This window comes from Motacilla alba, chromosome 2 (assembly GCF_015832195.1).
Source record: "Motacilla alba alba isolate MOTALB_02 chromosome 2, Motacilla_alba_V1.0_pri, whole genome shotgun sequence".
Taxonomy (NCBI): domain Eukaryota; kingdom Metazoa; phylum Chordata; class Aves; order Passeriformes; family Motacillidae; genus Motacilla; species Motacilla alba.
Window position 1 is genome coordinate 17,715,442 of NC_052017.1, and position 14,507 is coordinate 17,729,948.

Genomic DNA, 14,507 nt, shown 5'->3' on the forward strand with positions numbered 1-14,507 from the left:
AAAATCTACAAAGCTGTAGAGAACACTTGTGGAACATGCCCACAGGAGGTGGTTAGGAACAAATGCCACTAGCTCCATATTAACACTGTTGCCAATTCTCATTTTATTTTTAGTCAATGTCTCTGATATGCCTTTCCCATGTATGGATTATGTAGAGGAGGAGACACTTACCTACTATATACATATAGGGCATATTTTTAGTTATGGTTTCGTTTTGCATGGATATGAACTAAAAACCACTAACTCCAATGAGTTTTTACTTGATCTGGTTGTCAAATAAAGGAAAAAATGGTATCAAAAGCACAGCTGAAATCTTGACAGGACATTCCAAAAGACAGCCTCTGTACTTGCAAGTTCAGGTACTTCAAGCATTATGCAAACTACACCATGGCTTGTCAGAGAAAGATTTTACAACAATTCTGTGTTTTTGCTGCCTCTTTTTCATTGCACATGCTTCATATTTTCCTAACGCTTGGGATCTGAAAAATGACTATGATCCTAAACAGGCATCTTAAGCACCCAGCAGAAGTATAAATGAAATGACTGTTCTGCTTAAATGAAATACTGTGCATAAAATCATTATCTTACCAGAGGTATTATTAAGGTCTATACAGTCAGACAGTTAGGATCTTTCATTTGTGGGAACACATGAAACTAGTGTTTTGTAAGCATTGTGTCTTTTTTCAGAGTAGATCCTGAAAATTTTTACTGTGAAATACAACAAAACTTCTTTATTTCATTTAACAGCTCTGGCTCATTTTTAAAAGTCTCTAATACTTCTGATGATCTTGGAAGGAAAAAGAAAAAAAAAGAAATAAAGGGCCACTAGAGTACAAGGCTCCAAGACACACTATCATTATTGCATGCTCTTCACATTATTCTTAAAATTTATACTATGAATAGCACTCCTAAGATGGAAGACACTGAACAAAGCAAAAGGGCATATATCATTATCAGTAGTTGAATTCAAGCAATTTGTCTTCAGAATACTTCGCAAACTTTTCTTTAACCTATTGAGATTTACCATATTCACAAAGAGCCCTTTAAATAGGTGTCACAAAGCACATTATTTTAGAAGGGTAACCAATTAAGATTTAATCTTAAAATTATAGAAAATTCACCAACCTCTTAAATAAACTGTTCTGGTTATTAATTACACTTACACTTGGAAAAAAGCAGACAAACAGGTTTTTTTAATCTAATTCGACTCTATCTAACTATAGCCAGAGAACCTAATAATGCTAGATTAAATAGCTATCTACTTATCAATTTATCCATTTATATATTATGGTTAAAATAGTGTGTTGAATTGGAAAAAAAATTCTTGAATTATTCCCAACTCTCTGGTGTCCAGTTTAGCAGGTTTTCAAGAGAACAACATTTACAAATGCTATAATTCTTGTTTCTCTGCCATTTTCCCTTTCTCCCCTTCTTTTCTATCCTTCCAGTACTTTCTTTTCTCTATGAGAAGTGCACCATTAAATTACAGCGCTATAGGAGAATTTGTTTCCTATTTCTATCTATTCAAATTACTCTAGAATCACACTTATTCTCCTCCTTTACAATTTTCAGGAACAAAACACCTGAGAGAGATGGGTTTGAACAGTGATTTGTTTGGGTTTTTTGCTGCTGCTTATTTCTCTCAGGTATGACTATGTTGTGTTCCAGGATGGAATAGCTGATTTAAGGTTGTCTTCCACACTTGCCTCTGTCTTACTTCTCAACTCTTCAGTTCATCATATCTGTCTAATCCTTATCTCATAAGGAAGTGTGGAGCTGCTGTCTTACAGCTCAGTGCTATAAAATAACCAGCAACCTCCAAAGGAGACTTCTACTGCCTTTTTTTCTTGCCCTCTTTTTTTAATCCCCCATATCCTTGCCAGTGGAAATTGTGACATCAGAAAAAAAATCACTCTCATTTCTCAGAGCTGTCTTCCTAGTCGTGAGACTACTTGCTGTGAAAGCAGAGGAATGTTGCAAAGGAGAGCTCATGGCACTTTTATAGTCTCCAATCTGTTTCTGATTCTTTGCAACTTTAGTACAAGAGTCCAAGAGGTCACCAGAGCATCGGCTGGAGGAAGAAGGCAACCAATACCATATTCTACCATCAAAAGCATCCATGGCACTTATGTTCTTTCCCATTTTGCATAGCTTAAATGCCCTAGTTCTCTTCTGAAAAGGAGCAAATGAGCATTGGGAAGTGTTTCCTTAAATGCAGTACTGAAACATAGGAGGGAATAAATACACATTTATTAGTCTACATTAAATACAATCTTTTAGCCCAGTCAACGTGTATATCAGATATGAAACTGCCTGATTAAAAATGTTGCTGTCAATGAAAATATATGTCAAACTATCAACTAGGCACTTCCTCACATCTAATTCAAACATTTCTAGCAGACAATTACAACTGCCCTTTCTCTTGGCTTTCAACTATGGTTTATATAAAGTAGTATCACTTTTTCAAAACAATGGTTTTAAACAGTGTTCAGTAGTACTTTGCAAAATAATAATGAACAGAAACATATGATCAAAGGAAAAAATATGTAGGAAGAAGTCTAAGCATGTTTGAGACTTGGAGTCAGCTACTGACCTTCAAGTAACTCCCATATATCTCAGAAATTAATAATAATAATGATGTATGAATTATGGATTCAAAATGAATGACAATGGGGTTATAAATCATAGAACTTGATCATGACATTCAAAAGCAATTATTTCATACTTGAAGAAAGGAGTCCTTGTACCCCTGCAAGGTTTACTATGGGAAATTGAGTCAGGTATTTGTTTTTTCATAAAGAAAATTTTTTGCTTTTCAAAGGAGTTATGGTTGCAAACAGAGCAGTCATTTACACTGTAAGTGATATAAATTACATTAGAAAGCAACTATCCAAGTGAATCCTCATCACACACTGTAATAAACAAATATATTATCTTGTCAGAACAGGTCTGCCAGCTCATGAGACTATACAAAATGGCCTATGACTCTCGAGCATCATCTAAGGTGAAGAAACTACCCACTGGAGCAGAGAAAAAGTATCTGGGGCTCAGCATGTCCCCTTGCCTCTGCTCCCTTTGACTAAACTGGCAGAGGCACAGTGGGTCATGAGCAGGGCACGCGGGGCAGCAGCAGGACCTGGGAGGGGGCAGAAACTGGGACAGGACCCCTAAGGCACTCAAGCTGCTCTGTCTACTCTGGTGCATCGTGAAACAGGAACTTTCCACAATGCAATTCATACAATCCACTTCAGGTATCTACTATAAAATGATTTAAACTGAATTTCAGAAGTGCTTGCAGTCCAAATAACTAGTCAAATGGAAATGTCTGCCTTGTAAGTCAATAACTTTTGCATAGACTAGTCTGACAATTTGGATCCTGATTTAAGTAAAAACCTCAAACATTCACAGTCAGTAGCTATTTGTCTGTCAATAATTTGCATATGTTTGCATGCAATAAACAAATTGATATAATTCAAACTATTAAAATATAACTCAAAGTATATACTTTAGGCCTTTTTCTCTAGTGCTGCTTTTGCTGAGTGAACACCATTGTCCAGGTAACTTCTGATTTTCCTCTATTGGAGATACCACTGAATTATTGAGATCAAAAGCAGGTTTCATTTTTGTCTTGATTTTCTTACTGCACATTTCATTTCTCAAGCACAGATGCAATCATACACAGAAATATACAAGCAGTGTCAGAAACCAGCCATTATCTCTGTCACTAAAACACCTGTACAGACAGTAGGGTATCACAGTTCATGAACGAGCTCCAAAATAAAAAGTGGAAACCCAGTACACCAGCTCCTACAACAGACACACCATTTCTCCTTCTTCTCCAACCCTGCAGCACTCAGCATTTTGTAATGTCCATCACTGACTAGAGCTCACAGCCCTTAGCCATTGCCAAGGCTCCCTTTACCATAAAGAAAGGAAAATTAGGAAGTTAGGACTGGGACCCACAGAAACCAGCATGATAAACAGTCACCCCACTAAGTTACCTAACAGAAAAGCCAAGGACAGGTGTAGGTTGTATCACATTCCTAACAAGGACTAGAGACCATTCCACTGATGGCAAGGAGGCTCTATTTGGACTGCTTTTGGATTCCCCTGGAATCAGGCATGTACACCTGCCTTCTGCAGAAGGCACTGTTGAGGTCATGATTGTGCTGCTGTCTTACAGGAAGGACAGTTGGGAGACCATGGCTCAGTTTCCTTCCACAGGAACAAACTACAGGTTAAGTATTTTATAATGGACAAGGACTAAATGGTCTTGGTGAGAGTAAGGAGAGTTAAGTACCTGAAAATCTCAAGTGAAACACCCTGCTCATTACACCTCATCATTAGTGATCAGCTACAACAAACGACAAAGAGACTGCTAAACCCCAAATATCTTGTGGTCAGCTCTCTGCAGGTGTGAGGGAAAGACTCAAATCCTCTTTCTGTAAAAGAAGGAAATTAATTTTCCACTACAAGAGTAAAGGTTCTGATCTACTTGGTATGAAGAGACAGACTGCAGCACTGTACCTAGTGTATCGTATGGATCAGGACAAGCGCTGCAAGAGGGAAGCATTTTTAGGCTACTTGCCTAAAAATCAGGGCAGCTCTGAGCACACACTTCTCAGCTTTTAGTCATCTGTCAGCTGCACTGGAAAAGATTTAATCTAGAAATAAGGAGGCATGTAGGCAGTGTAGGAACATTTTATGGGTTTAGGTTCTAAACTGAGAAGGAATTTCTACTGTAATTTCCCTGTGTCTTGGTTGTTTAATGGTAAAAAACCAGTATTTCACTGCTTCCAAGGGACAATGAAGAAAAAAAAAGAGCAAATAAGTGTGAGCTGTTCAAATACAGCGCGGGAAGAGAGGAAGAATGATCACTAAGATAGACAAAGGAATATTACTGCAAATACAAGGTGAAAGAAAGACTCCAAAAATATAATTAACATTGTGTTTAACTATTTGTACTCCATTCAGAACCTATAGGTCACTATTTTCTCAGACTTCTATTTCTAGTGTTACAGCAATAACACAATACTGACAACTAGTAAATCTGAGAACCATACCTTGATTTTTCTCTGCTGCTTCTTTCTGAAACAGACGGTGATACTTCTTGTAGCTTTTCTACAGTACTGAAACAGAATAAGATATTTTTGAATTTGTTTGCAGAGTTAATATTTGCATGTGAAGCTATGAAAATGGAGTTTGGATTTTAAAGGATAATAAATATAGTCATAGGCGGTATATAAGTGAAAGAAATAACATAACTACTAATAAACCAGGCATTAATTCAGGGATCAAAAATGAAGTATGGAATCACAGAATGACAGAATATGCTGAGTTGAAAGGGACCCATCAAGATCATCATATCCAAGTCCTGGCTCTGCACAGAATCATCCCTAAGAGTCATGCCATGTGCCTGAGAGCATTGTCCAAACACTTCTTGAACTCTGTAAGGCTTGGTGCTGTGATCAGTTCTGTGGGTAGCTGTTCCAGTGCTCAACCACCCTCTGAAGAGAACCTTTTCCTAATATCCAACCTAAACCTCCCCTGACACAACCTCAGGCCATTCCCTTGGGTTCTGTCACTGATCACCACAGAGAAGAGATCAGTGTCTGACCCTCCCCTTTCCCTCATGAGGGAGTTGTAGATTGCCATGAGGTCTCCCCTCCGTCTCCTCCAGGCTGAACAAACCAAGTGATCTCAGTCACTCCTCACATGGCTTCCCCTAGAGGCCCCTCACCATCCTTGTGACCCTCCTTTGGACACTCTCTTACAATTTAATACTTTTCTTACACTGTGGCACTCAAAACTGCCCCCAGCACTTGAGGAGAGGCTGCCCCAGTGCAGAGCAGAGCAGGACAATCCCCTCCCTTGCCCTGCTGGCCATGCTGTGCCTGATGCCCCCTGGACAGGGCTGGCCCTTCTGGCTGCCAGGGCACTGCTGGCTCATGTTCAACTTGTCATTCACCAGGACCCCCAGGTTCCTTTCCATGGCACTGCTCTGCAGCATCTCATTCCGCTGTCTGTACATCCAGGGTTGCTCCATCCCAGGTGCAGAATCCAGCACTTTCCCATGTTGAGCTTCAATGGTTGGTAATTGATTGCCCAGCCCTCTGATTTGTTGAGGTCTCGGCAGGGCCTTTCTGCCTTTGAGGGAGTGAACAGCAACTGCCAGTTTTGTATCGTCTGTGAACTTGCTTAGTGTTCCTTCCAGTCCTGGTCCAAGTCATTGATGAAGCTGTGGAAGAGCACAGGGCCAAGGATGGAGCCCTGTGGAACCCCAGTAGTGACAGGTCACCAGTCTGATGTCACCCCATTCTCTGTAACCCTTTGTGCCTGACCCATGAGCCAGCTGCTCACCCATCACATGGTGTGTTTATCCACCTGTGAGCTGGACATCTTGTGCAAAGGACACTGAGAAAGACAGCATTGAAAGCTTTACTGAAATCCAAAAATCTCATTACATCAACTGACTACCCTTGATCAACCCCATGGGTTACCTTGTCACAAAAGGAAATCAGGTTGGATAAGCAGGACTTTCCTCTCATGAAGTTATGCTGGCTGTGACCAATGACTGTTGTCTTTAAGGTTTTTTTCAATACCTACCAGAATAATCTTCTCCATAACTTTACCAGGCACTGGTGTAGTGAAGCTAACAGGCCTGTAGTTTCTGGGATCCTTCTTTACGCACTGCTTGAAAATGAGGACATTCACCAGCTTCCAGTCAGCTGGGACTTCTCTGTATTCCCGAGACTGCTCAAAAATCACTGAGAGAGGTTGTGCAATAACATGATCTAGCTCTTTGAGGATTCCTGAATGAATTCCACCAGGCTCTGTAGATTTGCAGAGATCCAGCTGGAGCAGCAGATCCTGCAGAGTTTCAGGGTTGACTGGGAGTTGACCATTCTTGCAGTCATGGTCCTCCAGCTCAGGGCACCCTTGGTCCACCATCCTTGCTGAAGACAGAGGCAAGGAATGTGTTAAACACCTCTGCCTTGTCTCTGTCCCTATTTGTGAGAAGACCATCTTCATCCTGTAATGGGACAATGTTGTTTTTAGACTGCCTGTTGCCATTAACATATTTGAAAAAACTCTTTCTCTTGTCCCCTGCAGTTCTGGCTGGCTTCAACTCCAGCCAAATTTTGGCCACATGAATTTTCTCCCTACAGTGGCCAGCAGATGCTCTGTGTTTTTCCCATGTCACCTGACCTTGCTTCCACTTCCTTCCTTTTTTGCTTTATTTTTAAGACAAGATTCCTGTTCAATCAAGATGGCCTTCTGCCTTGTACGCTTGACTTCTGACATTTGGGAATTGCCTGCTCCTGTGCCCTTAGGAGGTGATGTTTAAAAAGTGACCAATATTGATGGATGTGAGCATCTGCAAAAACTTTTTTCCTCGAGGATCTTACTCACTAATTCCCTGAGCAGTGTGAGGTCTGCTTTCCTCAGGTCCAGAGCCAAAATTTTTGCATTTTCCTTTCTGTTAACAGAGATTTAAACTTGATATCTTTGTGGTCACAGTGGCCAAAATGGCTTCCAATCTCCACTTGCTCACAAGATCCACCCTGTTGACAAGGAGTAGATCAAGGAGGGCATCTTTCCAAGCCTGTTCCATAAAGTTGTCATTCAGGCTTTTAGAAATCTTCTGGCCTGGGTTGTACCAGCTGTGTGATGTTCCCAGTTAATTTCTGGCAAGTTGAAGTCTCCCATAGGGACAAGGGCAGTTGACTTGGAAGAGTTCCTTAGTTCCTCAAAGAATAATTTGTCATTGTCCTGTCCAGGAGGTCTGTAGTGGACTCCCACAATGGAATCCATTATTTCTTTGTCCCTTGATTCTTATCCAGAAGCTCTCAATTGTGCCATTGGCAGCTGTGAGCTCCATACATTGTACCCCTTCTGTTCCATAGAGTGCCACCCCTGCACCTCTCGTGCCTTGCCTGTCCCTCCTGAAGAGCCTGTAACCATCCAATGGGGCACTCCAGGCACAGGACCCATCCCATCAGGTTTCTCTCCTGCCAGCGATGTCAGATCTCCGGGACTGGGCCAAAGCCTGGATTCCCCTTGTTTGTCCCTCTTGCTGGGTGCATTAGTGTGGAAACATTTCAGGTGTGGTGCATTGTAGCCAACACCTCCTGAGGCAGATTGAGGGATCCTGTTAGTGCTCCTTTCCTCAAGTACTGACACCCCATCCCATCACCCATCACTGTCCAGCCTGGCTTTATCTCTTTTCCCCTTCCATGCTGGTTTAAAGCTCTGCCAATGAGCCCTACCAGTTCCTGTGCTAGAACTCTTTTTTTTTTCTTCTGAGAATGCCCAATGATGAACACAAAAGTAACTGGGGAGTAAGGCTGCTGCCAATGTGCAAAAGCAAGAAGCTGTATCAAAGTCAAAGAATGAAGACCTGAGAGTTAAAGACAGCTCGAGGGATCAACAAAGAGCATGGAAGTCTAATTTGTCACAGATATTCCCAGACTTTATGGTGTCATATACAAGCTTAAAAGGGAAGCTAATGATACTGTAACCCAAATATGTGATGTGTTGACAGAGAAGAAGTTTTTGGACTTGCAAAATGTTGGTAGAGCGATCTTTGATCTGTGAGACTGTTTACAGGAAATGGTTCCCAGTTAAACAAGCCCAATACCAATTTCCTGCATTCAAATCTAAGAAGATTTGTTAGGCTGGCTTCAACTTAAACAGAGAAGAAATGGACACAGGTTCTTTATCAAGCCTGAGAGCTTAATGCTTGGCTTTGTCCCACCCCTTGGAATGATGTGCTTAAAATTCCAAGCATTTGTCTGTACAAGAGTACCATCAAATCATAGCTTTCACTGTTGAATGTTGACATTCAGCTCAGATGACATAATTATTACAGCAGATGACAAGCTTTGTTATAGCTAATAAAACACTGGGTGTCCCATCATCAAGAATCAAAGAGAGTTAAATGAATGAGTCTTCGAGGCTAAGATAAATAAAGCAACTCAATTGAATAAGCTATTTTCCAAATTCTTATTTTATAAAATACGAATGTTTTGCCTCCTAGGACATAAAAGCACTGTGCTGGGAATAAAATTGATGTCTTTATTTATATATGTGTGTGTGTGGATGGATGGATGGATGGATGGATAGATAGATAGATAGAATAAAGTTTGTACTGGAAACAGTGAAAACCATTAATAAGATGAGCTATTATAACAAATACTAATAGATCTAACATGACTCACATTTCTTGGGGTTTAGCATTAATGACGATTATTGCCCTACGGTCAGTAAGCTCTTGCTTGCTTAGTTCTTCCAACGACAAAAATTTCACTCCACGTTTTATCTACAAGAAAATTAGCATAAAATATAAGGTTTTCTGTTCAGTTAAAGATGCAGAGAAAAAAAATCTATTTAAAATATACCTAAACAGTAATTTAAAATTCCTAATTCTAAACCAAAGACTATGTAAGAACTTATAAAGCTATTAAAAATATCTGAAATTATTTTCACCTCAATTTGCATTTTATTAATTAATTTTTCTTAGAAAAGATTGTTTATAAATATTTTAGCTTGTAGTTATTGGTTTGAAGCATTCCAAACAGTTCCAGAATAACGAAATGTTCCTGCCTCTGAAATAAGATGGAATTTTCAAAAGCAACCAAGTGCTTTAGGAGCAGCAATTTCACTGATTGTCAGTAAGACTGGTATTTGTAATTTATCTGGGTATTTTGAAAAGTTCCTCTCAGATTTAAATTGAGCACAGCACTAATAAGTGAGACTGGAGTCAGACTTTATACACAAACACTTCTTTTGTGAGAAGAAAGGGTCATGACCGAGGTGAAAATATGAACTCTTTGCTTCCTTATGTAAAAATTAACAAACAAAACGTCCATAGGTCATACGATGCCAAGTTAGCATTAAGTATAGTGCAAGGAAAGAGATCAGAAGAACTAAAGTTTGAGAAAGGATCTGGAAGGGTCTGAACAGCTCAGATAGGATTGGGAAGATCACAACTAGGGAATACCATGAAGATTATTTCATCCATTAAGAAAGATAATCAAAAGAGATCTCTATAACGGCTGTGAAATTTCAGGACAAGACTACAAATTATTTTCTGTAGCCAGAATTTGGCTGTTGCTGCAGTACTCTTTCTAAATTAAGAGGAAAATGTTACTCTTTCTAAACAGAGTAATTTGTTTAGAACAGCTTACCTGACCACAATCATAGAATCCATTAGTAATGATATTACTTGATGATAAATATCCCATCCGGCTGTACTTTTGGGAAAGATTATTATCAAGTAGCTTTTCCAGAGCAGCTTCACTAAACTTATTTTTACGCTTTGTTGACAGATTAATTTCTTCTAGGATGTCTAAAGAACTGATAAATAAAATACAAAGGCTAATTAATCATTAAATACTAATTAAATGTTATTATACAGCTCAGAGTTAGTTTTCAGCATTACCAGGGCCAAGACCCAAGTGCTGATCCTGCTGTGCCCTCTGGTCCAGCAAGGAGTGGCTGTGCCACACAGAATTCCTTCTCTAGGGAAGGAAAACAGTGCTCAAAAGCCAAAGCAATTCCTTTAGGTAGTTAAATGCTACCTAAAGAAATGCAGACAGGATGCCATAACCTTTTATCTAGAAGGATGCTATAGAGCACTGCAGAGAAGTTGGGAGAAAAAACATGAAAAAGGAATAATGATCAGAGCTGACCATATGATACAGTCCAGGCAACCTCTCTCCCTCCCTCTCTCTTTTCAGCTGCAAGGCAATTTGCAGATTCAGTTGTGCATTATGCAATGTGTGAATCCTTCTGGTCTAGCACTGTTACTGTGTTTGGGGGAACACAGCTGGCAGATATATGCTAAACATGAACAAGCATGGAAACACAAGGAGTTGTAACAACACCACTGGAATGGCAGGATTTTTGCAGCATAGACATAGAAACAAATAGTAACATGGTGACATGGGAGGACAGGAATTAATTTCCTGAGCTTTTTCTGGTGCTTAAATCCACAAACTGACAACTTTTGACCTGAAAAACTTAGGAAAACATCACTAAGAAAATAAAGGAAACTGAATCAGGAAAACATTGCATACTGCAGTTCTAAGACTGTTCAGGAATGAAAAAAACACCAGGAAAAAAGGATTATATATTCTCATGCGTGTGTATGAGCACATATTAAAATATCTGTGTGTGACTATGCATACATGCAGATATTCTTTATGTCCCAAGGAATCAATTTTATATATACACTATATATATATATATATATATATACATATATATATATATATATATTTCTGTGAACTACACAGGCATCCTCAGCTGTGGACATCGACAATGTAGACTTCTGAAGGGATAAATTCAGATGAATTCCAGAAAACAAGTTTTTCAGGCAAGGCAAATGACATCCTTTTCTTACAGAAGAGAGAAGTGGGAGAAGATAGTGGAAGAGCAGTTCAGGCTGTATATTTACAGCATATTGCAGATAATCAGCAAGTAACACAGGGAACAATTTTAAAGGGGAAAATGAATAAAGAAAGGCAGGCAAAATGTGTACAGCAGGGTCTAAATCAAATGACATTACAGGCACAATTACCCTCATATGGAAGAAAGATAAGCCAAAACCAGACAAAGAAAACAGCTACACCAAAAATTCCATGAAGAGTTGAAAAGAAAAAAAAAAAAAGAAAAAAAAGAAGGCCAGGAATCAAAGAATCAAATAGAACTAGAAACACTGACACTTCCAACAAAATAGAAGAAGTAAGAGACAAACCTGAAAGATAAACAGGCAAAGTGAGACACAACTATTCAGGGACTGAAACAAAAATAAATGTTTCACATGCTACAAGTAAGAGAGGAAAATGTACATCTATTACTCAATGTGGGAAGAAAACTCATAACAGATGGCACAGAAAGACTGAAGAGTCTGATACCTTTTTTGCTTCAGTTTTGATAGAAAGGTTTCAAGCAGATGCCTGGCAGTAATATTAACAAGGAGGTAGAAATAATAGTCTTAAAATGTCTAGGATAAGTTTGAGGAGACATGGTTAGTAGTCCCTGAGGACACTTACCTCATACACTCTATGAATTTGCAAAAGAAACCTTGGAACTATTTATAATTGTATTGGAAAATTCTAGGCTAGGTGGCTGGAGAGTGGAGAAGGGCAAAACTATTATCCAGTTTTGAAAAAAACTATGAACAAGGAAATTCTAATATAGATCAGTCAGCCAAATTTCAGAGTCCAAAGAACACCATAACAAATATTAAACCATCAGTAGGCAAGCAACAAGAGATGAGAAATAGCCATTATGTATCTGTCAAGAATCATTCATGCAAAGTCAGTCTGATCCTTGCTGCAATAGGGTAATTGACTCAACATATAGGCAGAAGAAGTAGATGTGAGATATGAGCTGAATTTGAGATACATTTTGACTTTTGTAAGTTTTTTCACTTATTCCTACTTGGATACTCATGAGCAGGTCAGGGAAATATGATCTACATGAAAATAACATGTAGTAGTGCCTGACTAGTTGAAAAACTTTGCTTAATGTATTCTTATCAATAATATGCTGTCAAACTTGAAGGACACTTAAATTGGAGTCCTGCTTAGATACTGTCAAAAAAAGGGTTTAAATAAGAACAGTGTCATATGCAGGATAGAGAAAACAATTACTGAGCTTTATTTGATGGTGGTATGACCTCACCTGAAGTACCTCATCCAGGCTGGGAGATGGTACTTCAAAAGGGCATAAAAATTAGAGAAATTCAGAGATGCGTGATGAAATGATACAAACAAAACTTGTCCAACATTTTTACTTTGTCGTGAAAAAGAGGGACATGAAAAATGAGAAAATTCAGTGAGTTAAACTCAATTTGCTATAAAAAGTGATTATTCAATCTCACTGAAAGCAGGACAACATGACTTTTTTAAAGGGATATTTAAAACTGAGAAACCCCTTCCAAGTGTAAGGATATTCCAGCACTGGAACAGGTTGCCTCAGAAAGTTGTCAAGCTCCAGCAGGATCAGTATTTTCCCAAATTTACCCCTGCCAAAATATGTCAGTGTACCTTATTCAGTCTTACACCAGGACAGATGGATAATATCACCTTTGAGGGCCCCTCCTGATATGAATTTCTGAGAGTCTCTGAAATTCCCTGATAGATGGGTTTAAAGTATCTGTGCAGTCACCAGAGAAGTGCCCAGCAGAGGGAGCAGGGCAATTACAAATATTTTAATTTAACAGTAACTAAAAGAGTCGCCTTGTCTGAGGAGTCCTGTGTCATAATTCTTGTAACCTAAACCAGATTTTTGTAATTCAGATATTAATATATGGACCTGGGAGTTCCTAAGAAAGAATAAAACAGACCTACTTTTCCATGACACTTCAGCACACCTGCAGTTAACCAGAGCTTTTAAATCAAATCTAGCCTGTGTGTAGTAAGTACAATTTACTGTATATTAAACTTAGTCTGAAACCTTTATTTCACTTTCACATGTATGGGGCACTGTAGTCCCTAATATTGACTGATATAAGTTATCTTCAGTGTAAAGCCCAATTCAGTCACAGAAACAATAAATGTTTTATAATTCTAGACAGTTCTCTCAACAGGCTCAGAAGATTCTGTTCCTTAAAATCAATACCATTTCATCTGTAACATCTGTCGTGCAAAAGTAGTTTCAGCTTATCAGAAAGCTTTGTTATTCTGCTATAAATATGCAAAGATTGACTTAAATTGAGTTCTCTCATCAAATTTTTTCTTTTACTTCTGATAGTATTTCTACTCACCCTAGCCTGCACAGTTCAACAGCAGTTAGTTCATCACTTCCACAGACCATAACAGCCCAACAGGCATTTCTTCTGACTTCTTCATTCCTGGAATGCAGCAATTCAACGAGTGGTCCCAGCCCACCTACATTTCTTAACTATTAAAAAAGTGAAAACATTGCCACTTATATATTTCATCTATTCCAGCAAGAACAGCTTGTGAAATTCACCTCCCAAAACATTCAAGCTTTGTAGAAAAGCTACACTGGGCTGAAAAAAATGTAATTTATGAGGATTCTGTGCTTCTGTGAAGTCTGCATAGGCTGGAGCTTTTAAGTGGTACAAGGCAGTCGTCCCTTCTGGCTCTGCCCTGCTTTTCAGTTATTAGGCTGCAGTGTGGAACCCTAAGAGACTATGCAACCCAAGACTGCCACAGAGACTTACACAGCTTTTTCTGTGTTCTGGTGCCTCCTAGCAACTAATTTACATCACAATACATTTGAATTTGTATTGTATGCATGACAATCTTATTAACATCCTATTCTCTTGTGTGCTACAGTATCTTTCCTATACATGCTGGAGGAAATATTGCTCATTTGGATTTTCGAAGAGAAAGACATTTTAAGGACACTGAAAGAGGTAGATTAATTATCTATGCCCCTTATTCATGTCCTAATTAATAGCCTTGACCCATGAGAAAACCCTAGCTTATGATTTATGAATGCACATAGCATCATTCTTATTTATGAGA

At 38.9% G+C, this 14,507-nt stretch overlaps 1 protein-coding gene across 2 annotated transcripts in view; it reads right to left on the reverse strand.

Annotated features, from left to right (window-relative positions):
- The window catches only part of ARMC3 (armadillo repeat containing 3), a 64,502-nt gene that overhangs the window by 6,250 nt on the left and 43,745 nt on the right, over window positions 1-14,507 (reverse strand). For both annotated transcript variants that reach the window (XM_038129747.1, XM_038129748.1), the window contains 4 exons: window positions 13,778-13,914; window positions 10,191-10,359; window positions 9,222-9,322; window positions 5,064-5,129 (listed from right to left, as the gene is read on the reverse strand). In XM_038129747.1, coding sequence (XP_037985675.1) covers window positions 5,064-5,129; window positions 9,222-9,322; window positions 10,191-10,359; window positions 13,778-13,914 — 473 coding nt within the window. The remainder of the gene's footprint in view (window positions 1-5,063; window positions 5,130-9,221; window positions 9,323-10,190; window positions 10,360-13,777; window positions 13,915-14,507) is intronic.